Consider the following 24,468-nt stretch of genomic DNA (forward strand, 5'->3'; position numbering starts at 1 on the left):
TGGCTCGGAGCACTATGGGACTTAACTGCTGAGGTCATTAGTCCCCTAGAACTTAGAACTAGTTAAACCTAACTAACCTAAGGACATCACACACATCCATGCCCGAGGCAGGATTCGAACCTGCGACCGTAGCGGTCTCGCGGCTCCAGACTGCAGCGCCAGAACCGCGCGGCCACTTCGGCCGGCTAAGTGATCAAGTAATACAGCAAACAGAAGATTTAACTGACTTGTATTTCTCCGAGTGAAGGTACGTGTATAACAAATAATACAGCAAGAAACAGAGTGTAGCTTATCACAATGTCAAAACGACGAAACCAGAGCAACGACTAGGTGGCATCTGCAAGCGTCCCATAACAATGTCTGCGTAGCAAAGTGGCTCCAATTGCATGCGGGCTGAGTGACTGCCACCTGCCATCCCGTATTGTGGTGGCTGATGGCGGTTGTGACACAGAGCCATTGGAGTCGTGGCTCAGCAGGCACGCTCTATTGGGTCCGCTGAATCCCACATGACCACTGTTGGCGTCGGAAGGAAACTTGCCATTCCATCGCTATGACAACTGTCTGGTGCGAGGCTGCAATCGTAAAATTCCGTCTTACATCGTAGCTGAGCGCATAATGCAACGTGATGCAGGTCGATTGGTCGATTGTTTGCTTGGTTGATTTGGGGGAGGGAACGAAAGAGCGAAGCCATCGGTGCCATCGGATGAGGGGAGGATGGGGAAGGAAATTAGCTGTGCCTTTTCAAAGAACCATCGTGGTATTTGCCTGAAGCGATTTAGGGAAATCACGGGAAACCTAAATCAGAATGGCGGACGCAGGTTTAAACCGTCGTTCTCCCGAATGCGAGTCCAGTGTGCTAACCAAAGTTAGTGTAAGTAGGGCTATGCGTGAAGCGTTCAGTGAATTCGAAAGTAAAATTCTATGTACCGACTTGACAGAAAATCCTAGGAAGTTCTGGTCTTACGTTAAATCAGTAAGTGGATTGAAACATCATATCCAGACACTGTGGGATGATAATGGCATTGAAACAGAGGATGACACGCGTAAAGCGGAAATACTAAACACCTTTTCCCAAAGCTGTTTCACAGAAGAAGATCGCACTGCATTTCCGCCTCTAAATCCTCGCACGAACGAAAAAAATGGCTGACATCGAAATAAGTGTCCTAGGAATAGAAAAGCAACTGAAATCACTCAACAGAGGAAAGTCCTGACGGAATACCAATTCGATTCTACACACAGTACGCGAAAGAGTTTGCCCCCCTTCTAACAGCCGTGTACCGCAGGTCTCTAGAGGAACGGAAGGGTCCAAATGGTTGGAAAAGAGCGCAGGTAGTTCCAGTTTTCAAGAAGGGTCGTCGAGCAGATGCGCAAAACTATAGGCCTATGTCTCTGACATCGATCTCTTGTAGAATTTTAGAACATGTTTCTCGCTCGCGTATCATGTCATTTCTGGAAACCCAGAATCTACTCTCTAGGAATCAACATGGATTCCGGAAACAGCGATCGTGTGAGACCCAACTCGCTTTATTTGTTCATGAGACCCAGAAAATATTAGATACAGGCTCCCAGGGAGATGGCATTTCCTTGACTTCCGGAAGGCGTTCGATACAGTTCCGCACTGTCGGCTGTTAAACAAAGTAAGAGCCCACGGAATATCAGACCAGTTGTGTGGCTGGATTGAAGAGATTTTAGCAAACAGAACACAGCATGTTGTTCTCAATGGAGAGACGTCTACAGACGTTAAAGTAACCTCTAGCGTGCCACAGGGGAGTGTTATGGGGCCATTGCTTTTCACAATATATATAAATGACCTAGTAGATAGTGTCGGAAATTCCATGCGGCTTTCCGCGGATGATGCTCTAGTATACAGAGAGGTTGCAGCATTAGAAAATTGTAGCGAAATGCAGGAAGATCTGCAGCGGATAAGCACTTGGTGCAGGGAGTGGCAACTGACCCTTAACATAGACAAATGTAATGTATTGCGAATACATAGAAAGAAGGATCCTTTATTGTATGATTATATGATAACGGAACAAACACTGGTAGCAGTTACTTCTGTAAAATATCTGGGAGTATGCGTACAGAACGATTTGAAGTGGAATGATCACATAAAATTAATTGTTGGTAAGGCGGTTGCCACGTCAAGATTCATTGCGAGAGTCCTTAGAAAATGTAGTCTATCAACAAAGGAGGTGGCTTACAAAACACTCGTTCGACGTATACCTGAGTATTGCTCATCAGTGTGGGATCCGTACCAGCTCGGGTTGACAGAGAAGATGGAGAAGATCCAAAGAAGAGCGGCGCGTTTCGTCAAAGGGTTATTTGGTAAGCGTGATAGCGTTACGGAGATGTTTAGCAAACTCAAGTGGCAGACTCCGCAAGAGAGGCGCTCTGCATCGCGGTGTAGCTTGCTGTCCAGGTTTCGAGAGGGTGCGTTTCTCGATGAGGTATCGAATATATTGGTTTCCCCTACTTCTTCTACCTCCCGAGGAGATCACGAATGTAAAATTAGAGAGATTCGAGCGCGCACGGAGGCTTTCCGGCAGTCGTTCTTCCCTCGAACCATACGCGACTGGAACAGGAAAGGGAGGTAATGACAGTGGCACGTAAAGTGCCCTCCGCCACACATCGTTGGGTGGCTTGCGGAGATGTAGATTTAGATCCACTGCGCCGCCTCGCTTGGTGAGGATGCAACTTCTGAAAGCTTTTAATGGTAGTTCTCTTGTGTGTGTGTTGTCCTACTGGAACATAATTGTTGTGTACATAGCTCCGCGTAGTCAGCGCGTACACAACTTTCCCACTAGAGCGCGCCCCGCTAAGCACAACAGCGCAGGCGCAGCGCTCGTCCGTCTCCGCTCTACGAGATGGCGCTGCCATAGAGATGGGCCAAATTCTGCTTCCGCCGATGCACGTATTAATATGCAATGCAACCAAAGAGATTGCTGCTAACGTAGAACCTTTTCTCCTTGCGGATCACCCTCGCGCAGTGATACCTGAACGCTCGAGGTATTATAACGAGTGTACAGACCTCCGATTAGTCAGTCTGCATTTGTCTGCATTTGTCTGTAGCAGTCTATAGTTAAGTTTCAGTCCGCGCCTAATAAGATTACCATATTTCTGTACATGGCCATGAAGATAAATGTATAGACACTTTGTCAAGTATCAGAGATATGTGAGAACAAGATTAACGTAACAAGACCGAAGGAACTTCAGATTTTCAATTGTAAACAGCATCCAGAATCAAGTTACGTAATATCTATGCTTGTTATTATTTTAATAAATGTGTCTGAAAATTAATCAAGTTCTGTTTAAAGTTGGTCACCGTCAATCTGCTACTCTAAAAGTGCAAGTGGTATTTCTATCGTCTGACCTAACGGCAGAAGATAAACACGCCACGATAAGACCACGAGACGTATTGCTGACACTGGCCTACTTCATTAGAGCGACAAGTCAAATAATCTGATGGTGTGTGTGCCGAAGGTCTTACAGTACGCACACCACAATAATACGGTACTGAGATCACTGATAAACTTTAATAAACCTTCAGAGAAGTTTTGCCAGAAAGGAAAGTTGCTGTTTGGAGGATTCTTTTCGTCTACAAAATGAAAAATACAACTGCTGTCGCAGGCGAGGCATCCCCCATGTGGAATTGCATCAAGGTGTATTGAATTGCTTTAGGGCTCTAAGTTAGGAATTCCTCGAAGTTGTCGATAGCGTGCGTCACTACTTGAAAGTCTCCTCTGAAGTGTTTGTGTAGCAGGGTGCTGTGGCTAACGTGAGGCGATGTTTCCCGCTCTTCTGCAGCAACTGGTGGTGCTGTCGCTGTACACGAGCGGCCGCAGCGAGCAGTACTTCCCGCAGGCGGAGCGCTTCTGGCCGCAGCGCTGGTTGCGCGACCCCGGGGGCGCCTACCGCGGCGTCGCCGCCAGCCACGCCTCTCTGCCCTTCGCCATGGGCGCGCGCTCCTGCGTGGGCCAGAAGCTCGCCGAGACGCAGATGGCGCTCATCGTGGCCGAGGTGCGTACACACTCCCCACCCTACACCTTCACACACAGACAGCGGGTGAGCACATAATGTGCAAAAAACTGATTTCTCAAACTGGGGAACAATCGAGAATGGGGTGCCGCAAGGTTCAGTCTTGGGTCCACTGCTGTTATTAATATATATTAATGACTTGCCATTCTATATTCACGAAGATGCAAAGCTGATACTTTTTGCCGATGATACAAGTATAGCTATCACACCCGACAGACAAGAATTAACTGGTAAAATTGTAAACCATGTTTTTCAGAAAATCATTAAATGGTTCTCTGCAAATGGGCTCTCATTAAACTTTGAGAAAACACAGTATATACAGTTCCACACAGTAAATGGAATGACCCCATTAATAAATATAGACTTTGATCAGAAATCGGTAGCTAAGGTAGAATATTCAAAATTTCTAGGTGTATGCATTGATGAGGTGTTGAACTGGAAAAAACACACTGAGGATCTGCTGAAGCGTTTGAGTTCAGCTACTTATGCTCTTAAGGTCATTGCAAATTTTGGGCGATATACATCTGAGTAAATTAGCTTACCACGCCTCTTTTCATTCTCTACTTCCGTATGGCATCATATTCTGGGGTAACTCACCATTGAGTAAAAGTGTGTTCATTGCACATAAGCGTCTGATCAGAATAACTGCTGGAGCTCATCCTAGATCATCCTGCAGACATTTAAAGAGCTAGACATCTTCACTGTAGCCTCACAAAATATATATATATATATATATATATATATATATATATATATATATATATATTCACTTACGAAAATTGTTATTAACAATCCGAACGAATTCAAAAGTAATAGCAGTGTACATGGCTACAACACTAACACAAAGGATGATCTTCACTATTCAAGGTTAAATCTAACTTTCGCTCAGAAGGGGGTAGATTATGCTGCCACAAAAATCTTTGGTCACTTAATTAATAGCATCAGAAGTCTGACAGATAGCCATGTAGCATTTAAAAGGAAATTAAATGAATTTCTTAATGGCAACTCCTTCTACTCATAGGTGAATTTTTGGATATAGTAAGTGGGTAATTTTCCAACCTCCATATACACACACACACACACACACACACACACACACACACACACACACACACACACACACAAAGACATGTGTCCGGAAACGCTTACTTTCCATGTTAGAGCTCATTTTATTACTTCTCTTCAAATCACATTAATCATGGAATGTAAACACACAGCAACAGAACGTACCAGCGTGACTTCAAACACTTTGTTGCTGAAAATGTTCAAAATGTCCTCCGTTAGCGAGGATACATGCATCCACCCTCCGTCGCATGGAATCCCTGATGCGCTGATGCAGCCCTGGAGAATGGCGTATTGTATCACAGCCGTCCACAATACGAGCACGAAGAGTCTCTACATTTGGTACCGGGGTTCAGTAGACAAGAGCTTTCAAATGCCCCCATAAATGAAAGTCAAAAGGGTTGAGGTCAGGAGAGCATGGAGGCCATGGAATTGGTCCGCATATACCAATCCATCGGTCATCGAATCTGTTGTTGAGAAGCGTACGAACACTTCGACTGAAATGTGCAGGAGCTCCATCGTGCATGAACCACATGTTGTGTCGTACTTGTAAAGGCACATGTTCTAGCAGCATAGGTAGAGTATCCCGTATGAAATCATGATAACGTGCTCCATTGAGCGTATGTGGAAGAACATGGGGCCCAATCGAGACATCACCACCAATGCCTGCCCAAACCTTCACAGAAAATATGTGTTGATGACGTGATTGCACAATTGCGTGCGGATTCTCGTACCTGTGGAGGCCAATCAGCTGCTGATAGTGCCAGCACACGTTGTACACGGTACGGAAATAACTGGTTCTCCCGTAGCACTCTCCATACAGTGACGTGGTCAGCGTTACCTTGTACAGCAGCAACTTCTCTGACGCTGACATTAGGGTTATCGTCAACTGCACGAAGAATTGCCTCGTCCATTGCAGGTGTCCTCGTCGTTCTAGGTCTTCCCCAGTCGCGAGTCATAGGCTGGAATGTTCCGTGCTCCCTAAGACGCCGATCAATTGCTTCGAACGTCTTCCTGTCGGGACACCTTCGATCTGGAAATCTGACTCGATACAAACGTGCAGCGCAACGGCTATTGCCCCGTACTAATCCATACATCAAATGGGCATCTACCAACTCCGCATTTGTAATCATTGCACTGACTGCAAAACCACGTTCGTGATGAACACTAACCTGTTGATGCTACGTACTGATGTGCTTGATGCTAGTACTCTAGAACAATGACCCGCATGTCAACACAAGCACCGAAGTCAACATTACCTTCCTTCAATTGGGCCAACTGTCGGTGAATCGAGGAAGTACAGTACATACTGACGAAACTAAAATGAGCTCTAACATGGAAATTAAGCGTTTCCGGACACATGTCCACATAACGTCTTTTCTTTATTTGTGTGTGAGGAATGTTTCCTGAAAGTTTGGCCGTACCTTTTTGTAACATCCTGTATATGTTGCGCAGACTTTTTAACAGTATCCATTTGATACCGGGAATAAACCAGCTACCTACCTTTTAAGGGCGAGTGATATTACATCCTGCTTCTTTGCGGTAGGTGGCACAGTTCAGATGCACTCGAGTTTTGGTAGTTTTCGGTATGATACGGCACTTTATAGTATTACGGAGCCTGACGTACATTTTTGCAGTGATAGTCTTGCAAAATGACTTGACAGTACGCTAGTACTTTCGCAAGTGTCCGAAAAACACCGAATTTGCACTCATTAGCGATTATATCCCTGCTAATTCGTACTTTTTTTTCTGCTATTTCTGCGTATTTATTTTCTCGTTTTTGCGACCTAAAGCACAATTTTTCTTACTGGTGACACTTTGAAGTATTTATTTAACGCATTTTACGTACTTGTTCCCAGTTTATTAAATAAACAGTAGACTGCGTAATCTATATACATAATCGACAAGTCACTGATAAATGCATGGAGGACAGTATTTGCTGAAACAACTAACCATTCCCTTTCCTGTTCCACTAGCAAATTTACGAGAGCAAGCGATTGTTTGTAAGCTTTTGTACGACCCGTAATATCTATTACATAGTCATAAAATCGTAGAAAAATAGGTCTACAGAATCAAGCTTTAATTATAATGCGTCTCGAAATTTTTAAACATATACAGTGTCTCTTAATAATAAGATAACTATAATTAAAGCTACATGGTATCTACTCATGAAAAGTTACTACCCCTACTTTCACATAATTTTCTTTGCATCTGTAGCAATAACAGTAATTCAAACGGTGAAACACAACAAAAACTCTTGATATTACAAACTTCAAACGCTGCAGAAAGCACACACGCACAGCGATGTCCCGAAAACACGTGACAATCGTGGTTTAATGTTGACAACATGCGCAGAACGCAATGCTCACTCCACAGATATTTACTCTATGGCCACTACCAGCGGGGATGGACTGTTAGGCCGGGAAACTACTGTAGTGGCGGGGCTGTCCGCTGTTGGCCCACTACAAGGCAGGAGAGGTGCAGTCCAACAGCTGAAGGTCAGCTAGAGCTAGCGAGTTTGCAGACAACAGTGCTAACAGAATGAAATTTTTCACTCTTTAGAGGAGTATGCACGGATATGAAAATTCCTGTCAAGTCAAAACTGTGTGCCGTACCGAGACTCGACCTTGGGACCTTTCCCTTTCACACGCAAGTCGTGAGTCGTGCTTGGATAGCTCAGTCGCTAGAGCAGTTGCCTGCCAAAGGCAAAGGTCCCGTGTTCGAGTCTCAGTCCGGCACACAGTTTCAATCTGCTAGGAAGTTTCATAACAGCGTAACCAGGTTATGCCAGTACAGCAAGGCAACTGTTATTAAAAACACCACAGGTTACAGGATTCTGCAGACATTACAAAAGAAGGGACGATTTATTTTCGCCTCATTTCTAAATCTTTTGTCCATTCTAAATCTACATCTACATCCATACTCCGCAAGCCACCCGACGGTGTGTGGCGGAGGGTACCTTGAGTACCTCTATCGGTTCTCCCTTCTATTCCAGTCTCGTGTTGTTCGTGGAAAGAAAGATTGTCGGTATGCCTCTGTGTGGGCTCTAATCTCTCTGATTTTATCCTGATGGTCTCTTCGCTAGATATACGTAGGAGGGAGCAATACACTGCTTGACTCCTCGGTGAAGGTATGTTCTCGAAACTTTAACAAAAGCCCGTACCGAGCTACTGAGCGTCTCTCTTGCAGAGCCTTCCACTGTAGTTTATCCATCATCTCCGTAACGCTTTCGCTGTTACTAAATGATCCTGTAACGAAGCGCACTGCTCTCCGTTGGATCTTCTCTATCTCTTCTATCAACCCAGTCTGGTACGGATCCCACACTGCTGAGCATTATTCAAGGAGTGGGTGAACAAGTGTGTTTCGGACTGCATTTCCTTAGGACTCTTCCAATGAATCTCAGTCTGGCATCTGCTTTACCGACGATTAATTTTATGTGGTCATTCCATTTTAAATCGCTACTAATGCCCACTCCCATATAATTTACGGAATTAACTGCTTCCAGTTGCGGACCTGCTATATTGTAGCTAAATGTTAAAGGATCTTTCTTTCTATGTATTCGCAGCACATTACACTTGTCTACATTGAGATTCAATTGCCATTCCCTGCATCATGCGTCAGTTCGTTGCAGATCCTCCTGCATTTCAGTATAGTTTTCCACTGTTACAACCTCTCGATATACTACAGCATCATCCGCAAAAAGCCTCAATGAACTTCCGATGTCATCCACCAGGTCATTAATGTATATTGTGAATAGCAACGGTCCTATGACACTCCCCTGCGGCACACCTGAAATCACTATTACTTCGGAAGACTTCTCTCCATTGAGAATGACATGCTGCGTTGTGTTATCTAGGAACTCCTCAATCCAATCACGCAATTGGTTTGATAGTCCGTATGCTCTTACTTTGTTCATTAAACGACTGTGGGGAACTGTATCGAACGCCTTGCGGAAGTCAATAAACACGGCATCTACCTGTGAACCCGTGTCTATGGCCCTCTGAGTCTCGTGGACGAATAGCGTGAGCTGGGTTTCACACGACCGTCTTTTTCGAAACCCATGTTGATTCCTACATAGATTTCTATTCTCCATAAAATTCATTGTACTCGAACATTGTTGCCGTGTTAACATTAGCTTCTTTTGCCTAACGCCAGTGGGGTTTACACCTCTCTAACCTGCCACTGCAATTGCAGTTCTGGGGACCGATGACCGTAGCAGTCTGGTCCCTTTAATCCCACAAACCAACCAACCAATTGCAGTTCTGACCAAATTTTGAAACAAACAACCTTAGCACAAATCCGGTTACGTAAAGTTCGCGCTCAGTATAAAAACTAACGTGTAATTTCTCCACTCATATTGTTGCCAACCCATAGTAATCCTCATTTCACCAGCAATCGATGGCTCCTAAAATCATCACAGTATTTCATTAGCCCACCCCTTAGCTGAGTCGTTAGCAATCTGACTGCTGTGCAGTAGGCCCGGGTTTTTATTCCCAGCCGGGTCAGAGATTTTGTCCGCTTGCGGACTGGTTGTTCTGCTGTCTTCATCATCAACAAGCAAGTCACCCCTCTCTACGTTCTATGCCAGTCTGCTATGTTGTGACGCAACCCTTCCGCGGTTTAGTTAATTAGTTAGTTACATGTTCCATAGATCATTTGAGCGATTCTCTTGTCGAAATGATGTGGAACGAGTCAGTTTACAGGATATGTATACATGATTAGTGCTAACAGTAATGAAAACATTATTACATTATGCTTATCCATTACGGATATTTTAGAACCGTGACTGTATATTAATGTAAATAAATTATACACAACTGCAACCAGTCACTTTTTTCATTAGTAATGCTTTATTACATTAACCGGTTTTCGAACCCTTTCAGGTTCATCTTCAGATGATTTCGGGAGAATCCGGGAAGCTACATCATTATTGGTAGTAGCATAATGCTGGGTGCTGGTTTGCGACAGTATAGGCGGCTTTTTTCGTATCTGTCTGCATCAATTTTGAAGTCCAGAACACTTTCACACAAGCTATATTAGTTCACACTTTAACAGTGACACTACACCAGCATCCAGCATGCGCTTTACAACTGTTGTAAAGCGCATGCTGGATGCTGGTGTAGTGTCACTGTTAAAGTGTGAACTAATATAGCTTGTGTGAAAGTGTTCTGGACTTCAAAATGGATGCAGACAGATACGAAAAAAGCCGCCTATACTGTCGCAAACCAGCACCCAGCATTATGCTACTACCAATAATGATGTAGCTTCCCGGATTCTCCCGAAATCATCTGAAGATGAACCTGAAAGGGTTCGAAAACCGGTTAATGTAATAAAGCATTACTAATGAAAAAAGTGACTGGTTGCAGTTGTGTATAATTTATACGAAAACATTATTATTTTCATTCTACACATGCAGTTTCACAACTTGTTTTACTGGGTACCAGTATTTTTTAAGTAGAAGTTCGCCAATAGAATAGCTGTTGTCCAGGAGAAATGATTTTAAATTAGATTTAAAACTGTTTTTCGCTAACTGTCAGACATTTAATATTACTTGACATATCATCAAAAATTTTTGTTGTTGCATATTGAACTCCTCTCTGGGCCCGTGACAGCTTAACAGTGGATAATAAAGGTATTTTCCCCTCTAAAATTGTAGGTAAGTATATCACGGTACTTCTCAAATTGTGATGTATTATCATTAACGAATTTCGTTAGCGGATATATATATATATATATTGACGGCGCAGTTAAAATGAAAAATGACTAGTTCCTTGAAGAAGTACTTAACATGAGGTCCGTGGGTGAACACCACACATTCACACATTATCCTTACTGCTGGCTTTCGTACAATCATTACTCTCTCTCTAAGTGATGAATTACCCTAGAAGAATGTTTTGCACGACTTTGTTTAGTGCAAATGTGCAAAGTATACCAGGAAGCTCATACGTTTGTTTCCAAGATAAGTAATTATGTGAAGAGCATATGTAGCTGAACTTAATTGTTTCGGAAGCTCAATAATATGCGTTTTCCCGTTCACGTTTTCACCAGTATCTACACCCAAAAATTTGAAGCAGTCTACCCTACTTACTGACTCCTGATCATGTGCTACGTCAATTGCTGGTATGATTCTTTTATGTATAGAACTGAATGTAGAGTGACTTTTTCTTAATCAAAATTTAGGGAGAGTCGATTGTCAGAGAAGCACTTACTAATTCTTTGGGAAATGTCATTTACCAACTCTTCTCTCGCATTCTCTGTAATGTATTTTATTATAGTGCTATATCACCTGCAAAAAGTACCAATTTTGCTTGTCGAATGTTAAGTGGAAAGTCATTTGCATATGTAAGTAATAAGAGTGGATCCAAAATTGAGCATTGGGGGTCTCTCCTTGTGATTGTTTTTCCCAGGTCACTAAAATTTCTACCTTTCTGACACTGTCTGACCCATTGAGCAGAAAGTCTTGCATTTCGTTTGTCAAGTATGATTCAAAGCAGCTGTGCATATAGCCATCAATTCCACGAAACTTGAGATTTATAAGTAAGTATCGCTATCCACACAATCAAACGCCTTGGGGAGATCACAGAAAATACCAACTGGCGATGTATTATTATTTAAGGCATGTGGTATTTGATGAGAGAATTTATAAACAGCATTCTCAGTTGAGTAACCTTTCTCGACTCCAAAATGTGATATGTTAGGTAAATTGTTTCCATTTAAGTGTACAACTAATCTTGAGTACATTACTTTTTCGAATATTTTGGAAAAAAGATGTCAGCGAGGTAACTGAATGGAAATTGTTTAAGTCTGTCTTGTCACCCTCCTTATGAAAAGGTTGAACAATTGTATATTTTAACTCGTCTGTAAAAATTTCCTGTGCCAGACATGCATTGCATATATTACCAAGGACATTACTTATTAAGCTGGAACAACTTTTCAGAATTCTGTTTGAAATTCCATCAACCTCACAAGAGCATTTGTTTTCTAGAATTTTTGTAACTTTATTAATTTCAGTGAAGGGTATTGGTGCTACTTCTAATTACTTAAAAGTTTGTGGCATGACATGTTAAATGTATTCTTTTGCTTCTTTAGCTGAACCATTTATTCCTACATTTGCTGCCACATTTAGAAAGTGATTGTTAAAAGCGCTTGCAACTTGTAAATTATCAGGCATAACATTGTCATTTACTTTAATTGGTATGGAAACTTGTGCACTAACTGGCTGTGCTGTCTCCTATTTAACAATGTTCCATGAAGTTTTAACCTTACTGTCTGCATTATTTATTTGTATCAGGGTATGCGTACTTCTGAAACCTGAGAGACTTGCCTCCAAGTACTACACCACTGTTTATCCAATGCAAAGTACTTTTGGACCGTAACTCAGACTGAACCTCCTCCTCTTATATAAGATTTTAATTCCCTCAATTATCTACAGCCTATTTGGTTTTTAAATGGATTTTGTGGATAATTTTTTAGTAAATCAACTTTCAAATATTGACATAAATGTATTATGGAATAATTTAAATTTGACATTAGCGACTCTTTCTACACATACGTCATCCCATACCAGTCCTTTTGGCTTACTCTTAAAACATTACGGTATACTGTTGTCATTAATAGGCGTCATTGCTTTGTATGAAACTACCTCAAGGTTGTAACGAGGTATTCTGTTTATTTCCATTAATTGTGCATCATGATAGTCAATTAGCAGTTGGGTGCACATCTGCCTATAAAATTGTTATCGATCAGTGCCTTAGTATTTTGCTGCACATTAATTGGTGGAAAACCGACTGCTGAAATTAGATTGAAACACCCAAATATTAATCTTAGTTCACTTTTCCTGTCCATACCTTTTAAGAAATCTACATCGAAATCTCCACAAACTACTAATGTTTTCTCTTACATGACAGGTATCTCAATATTTCGTAGAGGAGATCTGTAGTTGTTACACTACTGGCCATTAAAATTGCTACACCACGAAGATGACGCGCAACGGACGCGAAATTTAACCGACAGGAATAAGATGCTGTCATATGCAAATGATTAGCTTTACAGGGCATTCAGACAAGGTTGCCGCCGGTGGCGACACCTACAACGTGCTGACATTTGGAACGTTTCCAACCGATTTCTCATACCCAAACAGCCGCTTCTCCTGCTGAAACGCTGTTGTGATGCCTCGTGTAAGGAGGTGTAATGCGTACCATCACGTTTCCGACTTTGATAAAGGTGGGATTGTAGCCTATCACAATTGCGGTTTATCGTATCACGAGATTGCTGCTCGCGTTGGTCGCGATCCAATGACTGTTAGCAGAATATTGAATCGGTGGTTTCAGGAGGGTAATACGGAACGCCGTGCTGGATCCTAACGGTTTCGTATCACTAGCAGTTGAGATGACAGGCATCTTATCCGCATGGCTGTAACGGATCGTGCAGCCACGTCTCGATCCCTGAGTCAATAGATGAGGACGTCTGCAAGACAACAACCATCTGCACGAACAGTTCGACGACGTTTGCAACAGCATGGACTATCAGCTCGGAGAGCATGGCTGCGGTTACCCTTGACGCTGCATCACACACAGGAGCGCCTGCGATGGTGTACTCAACGACGAACCTGGGTGCACGAATGGCAAAACGTCATTTTTTCGTATAAATCCAGGTTCTGTTTACAGCAACGTGATGGTCGCATCCGTGTTTGGCGACATCGCGGTGAACGCACATTGGAAGCGTGTATTTGTCATCGTCGTACTGGCGTATCACCCGGCGTGATGGTATGGGGTGCCATTGGTTACACGTCTCGGTGACCTCTTGTTCGCATTGACGGCACTCTGAACAGTGGACGCTACATTTCAGATGTGTTACGACCCGTGGCTCTACCCTTCATTCGATCCCTGCGAAACCCTACATTTCAGCAGGATAATGCACGACCACGACCGCATGTTGAAGGTCCTGTACGGGCCTTTCTGTATACAGAAAATGTTCGACTGCTGCTCTGGTCAGCACATTCTCCACATCTCTCACCAATTAAAAACGTGTGGTCAACGGTGGCCGAGCAACTGGCTCGTCACAATACGCCAGTGACTACTCTTGATGAACTGTGGTATCGAGTTGAAGCTGCATGGGTAGCTGTACCTGTACACACCATCCAATCTCTGACTCAATGCCCAGGCGTATGAAGGCCGTTATTACGGCTAGAGGTGGTTGTTCTGGGTACTGATTTCTCAGGATCTGTGCACCCAAATTGCGTGAAAATGTAATCACATGTCAGTTCTAGTATAATATATTTGTCCAATGAATACCCGTGTATCATCTGCATTTCTTCTTGGTGTAGCAATTTTAATGGCCAGTAGTGTACAATTATCAGAGAAATATTCTTGCGGAAATAAATCGCAAGCACATGTTTCTTGTGGTACCGAGCGCCACGGGTTTCGAATCCGCGTCAGACGACATGGACGTCGATTAGCGCTAGAGGTCTCTGCAGCCGTCGCGCCGTAAGTCGCGGCTGCACGCGTTCCTGGCCCGCATATGACGTGAGGGCGCCACGTTGGAGCACGTGGTCCCGGCAGCCAATACCGACGTACCCTATACTGTATTTAAGCGCCTGCCTTTCGTTTATCTAGGCAGTCTGATATTCGAGTGAGTCTATTGACATGTCGCCTACAGACAGCGTGTATACTTTATTCTGTTTCCGGATACGAGTGGATTCGTGAGGTTGTCGCTTGTGACCCCGTTGCTTATTGCGTGTTGTTGTTCGCAAGGTCTTGCTCGGTCGTCCGTCGTTGTACTTGTACGTCCTTTCCCGTTCGTTTGTTGTTCGCGGGTCGCTCCCGTTTGGTGCCGCCGCGCTTCGTTCTTGACAACCCCGTGACCGTTCCGGTCGCGGTTACCACATTTTTGGGACGAGGTAAACGGTGGTAATTGTTAGCATGGAGGGGAAGTTGGTCTGTCTTCTGGAGCAAGAACAGCAGCTCATGGAGCAGCAGCAGCAGCTCCAGTTAGACATCTCACAGCAGTCACTGCAGTTGCTAACAGACAAATCTGATGCAAGGGCCTCACTGCCACAACAGCTTCCGAGTCCTCGGGTGTCCGATGCTTTCCCACGTCCGCCGTCGTTCCCCCATTTAATGACGCTGGAGAAGACTGGAAAACGTACTTACATCGGCTGAAACAACATTTCACGTCGTTTCAAGTCACAGATGACTCCTTGCAGCGGTCGTTGTTTTTGTCTTGGGCCTCCCCAGCCACGTTGTTTCTTCTCCGCAAGTTGGCACCATTGTCCGATCCTGTGGCTCTCTCTTTCCAGGAGATCTGCCTTTAGCTGACAAACTATTATTCCCGACGCTACCATGTGGTCGCCTCTCGGCTGGAGTTCCACCAGTACCATAAAGGGCATGGTCAATCGTATCGTTCCTAGGTCACGCACTTGCAGGGTCTCAGCCGCCGATGCGATTTTACGTGCACCAATCAGCAGTGCAGGGCTTCGTATGCGGACTCCCTGATTGGGATGTGGTGGTTCAGCTGGCTCCCGATCCTGAGGTCCGCACAGCGGCGTTGAAACTCGGCAACCCTTCATTGGAAGAGATTCTCCGCACTGACCACTCCTGCGAAGTTGCTCAAGCGGTTAACGAGCGTCTTATGGCGCGACCGCAGGTGGCAGCGATCACGCGTCACGGCGGGTTCCGCCCTCGTGACGTCGACGTGGCCCGGCCGACAGGGGCCAGCGCCGTCGGGACTCCTCTGTGTCCGACGTCTCTGTCGCATCGGCGCCTTCGGTCGCCTCTCGTCGCTGGCCGCGCGGCCCACTTCCGTCTTGCCCACAGTGCTTTACTGCACATTCGAGGGCTGATTGTCCCCACTGCTGGAAAACGTGCACGCTGTGTAACAAGGAGGGCCACATCCGATCGGTTTGTCGTAGTCGCTCGACTCGATCAAGTCCTGCCTCTCCCGGGCTTCAAGATACCGTCCATGCTCTGCAATCGGTCGTCCCACGGGATGACCCATCGGTGCGGAAGCTTTTCCTCACGCACCGCCTTTTCACTGAGGATGTCAATTTTCAGGCTGACGCTGGGGCCACCGACTCCCTGATTAATATGGCGACATATAAACGGCTGGGCTCTCCTGAGTTGTCGCCTCCCTCTCGGCGTTTGGTCGCCTACGGTGACGGTTCCATTCCCCTTCGTGGGCAGTTCGTCGTCCAGGCCACGTACAAACTTGTTCCCCGGCTCCTTACTCTATTTGTCGTCGACCATTCGTTGGCGTCGAATATTTTTGGCCTGGATGCGTTTCAACTGTTTGGATTTTCAATTTCCGACCAAGTTACAGCCGTTTTCACGGCTGTTCGTTTTCAGAACTTGGATGATATGTGCTCCGCTTTTGCGTCGTTGTTTGCAACAGATCTCGGATTTGCTTCCGATTTTCAGGCGCACATCATCCTACGGCCCGAGGCGCAGCCTCGCTTTTTCCGGGCCCAGACCCTTCCGGTGGCCTTACGGTCAGCGGTCAAGCAGGAACTTGATCGGCTCCAGGCCGCTGTCGTTCTGGAGCCTGTGACGTACAGTGCCTGGGCGACGCCACTGGTGGTCATACGGAAACCCAATGGGTCCCTTCGCCTGTGTGGGGACTTCGCCGCTAATGTCAATGCTCAGTCACTCGTCGACACGTACCCCATCCCCGACAGGAAGACCTTCTCACCAAGCTTGCCTGGGGGCGAGTACTTTTCAATGATCAACCTGGCTGTGGCATACCACCAGTTACCCTTGGACGCTGATTCCCAGAACATCTTGGTTATCAATACGCCTTTCGGTTGTACAAGTACAAGCGCCTTACATTTGGTGCCTCTTCGGAGCCGGCCATTTTCCAGCCTTAAAAATTCATACCGATTTCTAACCGGAAACTGAAATCTCCTTTTTAAGGTTTCCTCCTCTTGAATTTTTGTCTCGACTATATAATCTACAACTCCATGGAAGAACCTCATCTGATCCTTTTTCAGCTTCCAACCTGCTTTCTCCCTTGTGAAACATGAACCCACAGTCTTGACATTTTTCTCGCTTACCAAGTAACCTACGTGGAGTAACACTCGTCCGTCCTCTGTTAGAATATTGCTGTACGTTGTGGGATCCTTACCAGGTGGGATTGACGGAGGCCATCGAAAGGGTGCAAAGAAGGGCAACTCGTTTTGTATTATCACGTAATAGGGGAGAGAGTGTGGCAGATATGATACGCGAGTTGGGATGGAAGTCATCAAAGCAAAGACGTTTTTCATTGCGGCGAGATGTATTTACGAAATTTCAGTCACCAACTTTCTCTTCCGAATGCGAAAATATTTTGTTGAGCCCAACCTACATAGGTAGGAATGATCATCAAATTAAAATAAGAGAAATCAGAGCTCGACCAGAAAGGTTTAGGTGTTCGTTTTTCCCGCGCGCTGTTCGGGAGTGGAATGGTAGAGAGATAGTATGATTGTGGTTCGATGAACCCTCTACCAAGCACTTAAATGTGAATTGCAGAGTAATCATGTAGATGTAGATGTGACTTGTCACCTTCTCCCAGCTCCAATTGTCTCTAATTCAAAATGCGCCCTTTCTAATTCTGTGTGGAGTGTACAAATCTTTCTTCCCTGTTGCACGACATTTTTGTCTCGACTATATAATCTACAACCCCATGGAGGAACGTCATCTGATCCTTTTTTTAGCTTCCAAGCTGCTTTCTCCCCAGTGAAACACCAAGCCACAGTCCTGACATTTTTCTCGCTTACCAAGTAACCTACGGCAACATCCGCATTTGTCATACATGACGCTACTCTTACAGTAAACTAAAAAGCACTACAACACACTTAAGCTGTAACAAAGTAATAATCAGTAAAAACTTATCTGTCGGTGAGCTGTGCAGCTAACTTCCAAACGTCGGGCAGACGTGCAGTAACACGATCTAAGGTCGTTGAACATAGGTAGTACAAGACACGAAGTGAATGAAAATTGTGAAAGCATGATATGTTCTAAGAACACTATTAAGCCGACACTATTAAGGAAATCATTTAAAGCACTGTAATGGATCCAAGACAACACGTAGTGCTTATAAGGCGAACAAATATTAACACTAGCCTGTAAATACAGCACTGATATTCACGTAACGTAGGTTTAAAATCTCGGAAGGCACGAAACGAATGAAAAGTCTAAAGCGCTCGATATTTGTAACACCAGACGCTTTCCAGAAATTATGGAGAGCACCGCACTGTATTTAAAAACAACACTTGTAACGCTACGACGCTATGGTTGTTTATGTCAGCGTGCTTCAGTGCTGCTCTACATCGCACGCTATGTTTTCACCGACGTCATAACGTAGCCTCATATGATTTGCTGATGATGAAATGCTCTTCCCTTTACTTAGCGGTGCTTTTTCTCTTCCTACTGCTAGATAAGAATAAGAATTTAAATAATTGTGAGGTGTGAGTTGCCATCGAAGGTTTGGAAGATACTGTCACCTCCCGAAGCTACAAACAGCGACAGATTCCATGTGCTTCACCCTAAATTCCACTGCGCGAGGGATACGACTCGAAGGTACGATTAAAACGTTATTTTTGCTCCGCCGTATCATCAGTAATTACTACCTCAAATATTTATCTGTAAATATGAGATCCCTACGTGTACATTAAAACGTATTTGATCCTTACATTCTGAATTGTTGTTGTTTTTCCTTTCAAACTAAAAGTGTTTATGGCAAGCCTTTATGTGTTACTTTCTCTCGACTATGGAGTAATCTATCGCCTAACATCTCAGAAATTGCACATTTTCAAAAATAAACCACTGCGATATCCCTTGAAAAAGGTGGCTTAGCCTTTATTTTCAATGAGCCACGGTACGAGGCAGTCTGCAGTCTCTCAGGAATGTACCTAAGTTTTAAACACTCTCAGCTTCATTTCTGTCTCCCTCCTCCTCTCTTCTTTTTTCTTCTTTTCTTCGTTTTGTAAGTTTCGAGTTTATAGCACAACTATTAGGTTGGTGCATAAGTTCGTAGCACTTTCCGTAAACACAACAAATACACATAACAGAGACTTCAGTTACGAATAGTATATTCTCATTCACAATTTACAGCAGTCTGCCAACGCTTTTAGTTTCCGCGACTGTAGGAATCACGTAGTTTTGAGGTGAAGAACTCGCTGAGCCATGTTCTAGAGCGCATTCTCATACGGAAAGGAAGTTCCTTAAAGATTTTTCGATGGAGAGCGGCAAAGGTGATAATCTCAGGGCGCAGGATTAGGTAAATAGGGCTGGTGCATAATGACTTCCCAACCCAACTCCTGTACAATGTTTTTCGTCAGTCTAGTAGAATGCGGGAGGGCGTTATCATGGAGTAGCATCGCTTCACGCAGTGTTCCTGGTCGTTGATTTTGGACTGCGTCTCCAAGACATCAGTAAAACTCACCACTAATGGTCACACCTCGCGGAACACCACACCGTCGCTGCTGCACCAGATGCATAACATTATCCTTCGTACATGCGCAAAGCTCTCCGTATGTGGAGCTGCTGCTTTGTTTGATCATAATCATTCCTTTACGTTCATAATTTCAGCATAAAGACACAATTTATCGCCACCGGTAAGGGTGCAGTATAGAAATGGTCGCTTTTGTTCATGAACCAATTACTGACCTGCAAGCGGAGATGCACGTATGACAACCCGCCGATTCCTGTGACTTGCAGCATGCGGTACCCACACACCCGAGTTTTGAACCTTTCCCATTGCATGCAAATGTCGCTCGATGATCACAGTTCATCACATTTCACAATTCTCGAGTACACTAACGAGGATCATTTTGGATTAATAATTTTGAACGATGTTCATCAAATCCCGGAGATCTTCCTTAAAGTGGAGAGTGACTAATGTCAAAACGATCCCCCTTAAAATGCGAAAAAAAAACTTCTTGCCGTGCCCTGTCCATTCGCATTATCCCCATATAGGATGAAAATGTTTCTGGCTGCCTCTGCTGGTCTCACTCCGGTATTGAACTCAAACAGAAGAATATGTAGAAAATGTTCCGATTTCTCTGCTTGGCACTCCATTTTCTAGCTTCCACAGCTCGACTCATTGTCTCCAAGTGACAAAATGAAAATGACAACATGTAAACTAAAATTGCGCCACTGAACTAGAAATGAAAAATGGCAATCGATAAACAAACCCATAGCAACCGGAATACCAACATTCAAAACAAAAGTGCTACGAACTTGTGCAGCACCCTAATATTATAATATTAATCGACAGGTAATACATGCATTTGTTACGTTTATGTACGTAGGTGTAACTTTTCTAATTATTTCTGATCCGAAGCACAACACCCGAAGGTTCTATAATGGACCAGGTGAATAATAGAATTAACAAATACTCGTAAGTGTTTAGTTTAGCTTCTCTTTCATAAGATATGGTAGTGTGGGAAGGTTGTGGAACGAGCAGCGGGGATGTCGTGGACACCAACAGTTTGGTTAGCCACCCGCTGATAGGGTGGAAAAATATATCTGCTGAATGGCGAGCACCTGGTTCCTTGTGTTCCAAGATCAGGATAAACTTTCGACACAGTATGGGATACATTTGCCTATAAATGGAATAAATATATTCTGAAACTAGCGTAAAGAGTAAATTAATAAAATTTTTAGACAGTTGGTACCTATTTTTACATGATGAATATATGTCTGATATGATAACTTATCAATTTTACTGATTGTGGAGTTATTTTATTTTAAGAAACTCAGCAACCAGCTACTTTTCTATCTGTTTTTATTTATTCCAATACGCGTTTCGGTCTTCATCCATCTTCAACTAGCGTATTACATGTTTGAGCCTTGAGTAAGTACATTGTTAGAACATGAACAGCAAATTGGATGGTGCAGCTATCCCACGCAAAAGAAGAGTTATGTTTAGCTACTACACTTTGCGAGTTATATATCTGCCTTATACTGCTCGTTAGCTATACTTAACTTCTACTCTGCTTGTTCTTATTCCGATTTTCGTGTTTCCAGATGTGGCTCAAATATTTTTCCGGATGTATCTCGCACAAAAATAGCGCAGTATCCGTCATGTTACCGTATGACATCTTTACTTACATCTGAAAATTATATCGATGATGAAAGCTATACTTTTGCTTACAGGTTCTGAAAGTACTGTTTCTAATTTTAGCTTCTGTATGACTAAAAATCCTGAAATTATTTAGCATGAGTATATTGCATTCTCTGTATAGTTATTAAATAAGTGTGTTAGTGACTGTTTAGTTGCACTATATGGAGTACCATAAACATAAAAACAATATAGAACACGTTGTCTTAAAGAATAAATATTACATATTTAAATCACAGTTGGTATGGCATTCTTGCAAATGTCACTACAACTGTAAATGTGTAATATTAGTTCTCTCATAAAAAAAGGCGCTGTGTTGTTTGATATTCAGTCTGGTTTAATTAACCATTCACTGCAGCCCTTATTAAATAACTATACATAGCAGTCAGTATAATCATGATAAGCACTTTCAGTTGTATAGTCAAACACAAACTTAAACTAGAAATAGTAATTTCAGAATCTGTAAGTAAAACGTGACTGACCACAGACATAATTGTCGGATGTAAACAAAGATGTCAGCCTGCAGTATGGCGTATACTGCGCTGTTTTTTGATGCAACGTACAGATGAAAATGTGCTGGTGTCACGATGAGAGATACGAAAATCGGGACAACACCATTCATAGAAGTACATCTAACGAGTAATAAATCGTAAATATACGACTCGCCAAGAATGGCTATTTTGTACAGGACAGCTGCAGAATACAAATTACTGTCGATGTTTAACGATGTACTTATTGAATTCAAATATATAATAGGCGAGTTAATGATGGCTGAAAGCCCTAAACCCGCATTGGCATAAATAAAAATACGTAAAAAGTGGCTGGCTGCTCTATTTCTTAAAATATTTAAAGTCTGATAATTGTGTGTATAACGGCATGACACCTAATCCTACAGCAGTGCAAAAGGCTGGTGTTTCGGACTCAGGTAACAAAAAAACACCCATATTCAGATTTTCGAGATCTTGCTCCCCTTAGTGAGGAATCACGTATTTCAGTCTGCTTGAGAAAGGATGGCGATGTTTCTGGGAAGCGATGGAGGAAATTTTGTTTTGCATAGTACACCAAGGCATCATGAAAGTCTTCCCATACCACATTGCCTTTCCCTGTATTTTGGTTCATTCATTCTGTTTCCTTCAGTTATCATTTAGCCTCGTTCATTTAAACAAGGTTCCAAAAATTCACCACCGAGCGAGGTGGCGCAGTGGTTAGACACTGGACTCACATTCGGGAGGACGACGGTTCAATCCCGCGTCCGGCCATCCTGATTTAGGTTTTCCGTGATTTCCCTAAATCACTTCAGGCAAATGCCGGGATGGTTCCTTTCAAAGGATACGGCCGACTTCCTTCCCCGTCCTTCCCTAATCCTATGAGGCCGATGACCTCGCTATCTGGTCTCCTTCCCCAAAAACAACCAACCAACCAACCAACCAACCAAAAATTCACCAACCACTTGGTGTGCCTAGGAAGCAAGACGACGGCTCAGAATTTATATACGGTTACTGCTCTTTTCGCCAACACAGCCATTAGATGCAAAGTTGAACAGAATGAAATTTTCACTGTACAGCAGTGTGTGCGATGATACGAAACTTCCTGGTAGAATAAAACTGTGTGCAGGACCGAGACTAGAACTCTGGACATTTGCCTTTCTTCCAGGAGTGCTAGTTCTGCAAGGGCTGCAGGAGAGCTCCTGTGAAGGTTTGGAGGTAGGAGACGAGGTACAGCTGAAATTACAACGGTGAGGACCGGTCGTGGGTCGCGCTCGGGTAGCTCAGTTGGTAGAGCACTTGGCCGCGAAAGGCAAAGGTCCCGTGTTCGTGTCTCCGTCCTGCAAACAAGTTTAATCAGTCAGGAAGTTTCAGATGCAAGAGTTATTGGACAGGCGATCTGTTTATAATCGTATGGCACAGGCTAGCAGCACGGATGTGACAGTGGTCCTGCCTGCCTTTCAGATTACGAAGAGGTTCCGGCTGGAGCTGGCCGACGAGGAGGAGCCGGAGATGGTGCTGAGGCTGGTCTCGGTGCCGTCGAAGCCCATCACAGTGCGCCCGGTGCCGCGGCACTGAGGCGGTGACGTCACGTCGCGGGAGGCGGCCGGCCAACTCTTCATCCTTCATATGTACCTGCGTGTGTGAGAGTGACTAGGAGCGATATGGCGAGAGCGCTGACGTGTCCTAGTATGACGCCGTTTCTCCGGAAACAGGAAGCTGACCGACGAAATTACATACTACGATCTCAGTCGAAACCACATCCCTCTCGAGGACCTAATTATTTATTTTATGGATATCACCGCTGTACCTAATGTTCAATGTGTTACCATTGTAATTATACTCATGAATAAAAATCACGTCTAGTGTCCCATTTATTTAATGTAGTTTATCACCTATCCTGTCATGAAGTGTTTCGGGTTCATCTTAATGTGCTATGTTCCTTGTTTTCTTTGGGTTTTCTTCTCTTTGTTGCCTTCTTCCGAAGTGTGTTATTACAGTTGGTATTCTACTCACATGGTCAATGTCTGTCAAAAAGCTTGTAGACATAGTTAGAAGCTACCATCAGGAGCCATTTTTAAACTCCTGCTTTAAGAAACGTATTAATTTCCTTCTCAAAGATTTGGGCAAAAGTTATATTTATATCTTTACTTAGTATGCGGAAGTATGAACTGAACTACAAATAACTTACATGAATTGCATTATTTCATAAATTAAATGCAGCTAAACAACCACGTCTACAGTTAATATCTAAACCTTCAATCCAGTCATGCCCTACCTCTGTCACTTTACAGAACTTTTCTAGATTTCCAGGGTAATCTCGTCTCTTACAGTTGCCTGCAGTGTATCTGATGGTCTGACGTACATTTACACAATCACATTAAGAAAATGAAACCTTTTCTCATCGGCGGAGGCTTTCTGCAGGGGTGTTATAAGGGTCTATTATTCCTTATGGGCAACATTATTCCACGTTTCCGACCACTTCCTGCACCTTGAAAGGTGGCTACACTGAGCCACAGCGCCAGAGATCGCTAGAGAGCATTGTTCCGCCGCCTCCACTGGCACAGTCATTATTGAGATGTGCTAGAAGTCAGTGCTTGTCCAGGACTGGTAGTAGTCAGTTCGTGTTCAGATGTGCTAGTAGGGAGTGCTTGCTGAGATGTGATACTGAAAAGTTCTTGTTGAGATGTGGTAATAGCGAGGCGGTGTGGAGCTATATTGTAATTATGAGAGTGATTTTGGTCAATATATGAAGGTAACGAAACTTGATTTATTTTTCATTATTTCCATG

At 43.8% G+C, this 24,468-nt stretch overlaps 1 protein-coding gene across 1 annotated transcript in view; it reads left to right on the forward strand.

The window, feature by feature from the left end:
- LOC126234282 (cytochrome P450 315a1, mitochondrial) overlaps positions 1–23,554 on the forward strand; it is a 177,981-nt gene extending 154,427 nt beyond the window's left edge. Inside the window, exons 7-8 of the mRNA XM_049942972.1 lie at positions 3,805–4,017; positions 23,142–23,554. Of these exons, the coding sequence (XP_049798929.1) occupies positions 3,805–4,017; positions 23,142–23,255 (327 nt within the window). The 3' untranslated portion in view covers positions 23,256–23,554. The remainder of the gene's footprint in view (positions 1–3,804; positions 4,018–23,141) is intronic.
- Positions 23,555–24,468: the final 914 nt, after the last annotated feature.

Source organism: Schistocerca nitens, chromosome 1, assembly GCF_023898315.1.
Source record: "Schistocerca nitens isolate TAMUIC-IGC-003100 chromosome 1, iqSchNite1.1, whole genome shotgun sequence".
Classification (NCBI taxonomy): domain Eukaryota; kingdom Metazoa; phylum Arthropoda; class Insecta; order Orthoptera; family Acrididae; genus Schistocerca; species Schistocerca nitens.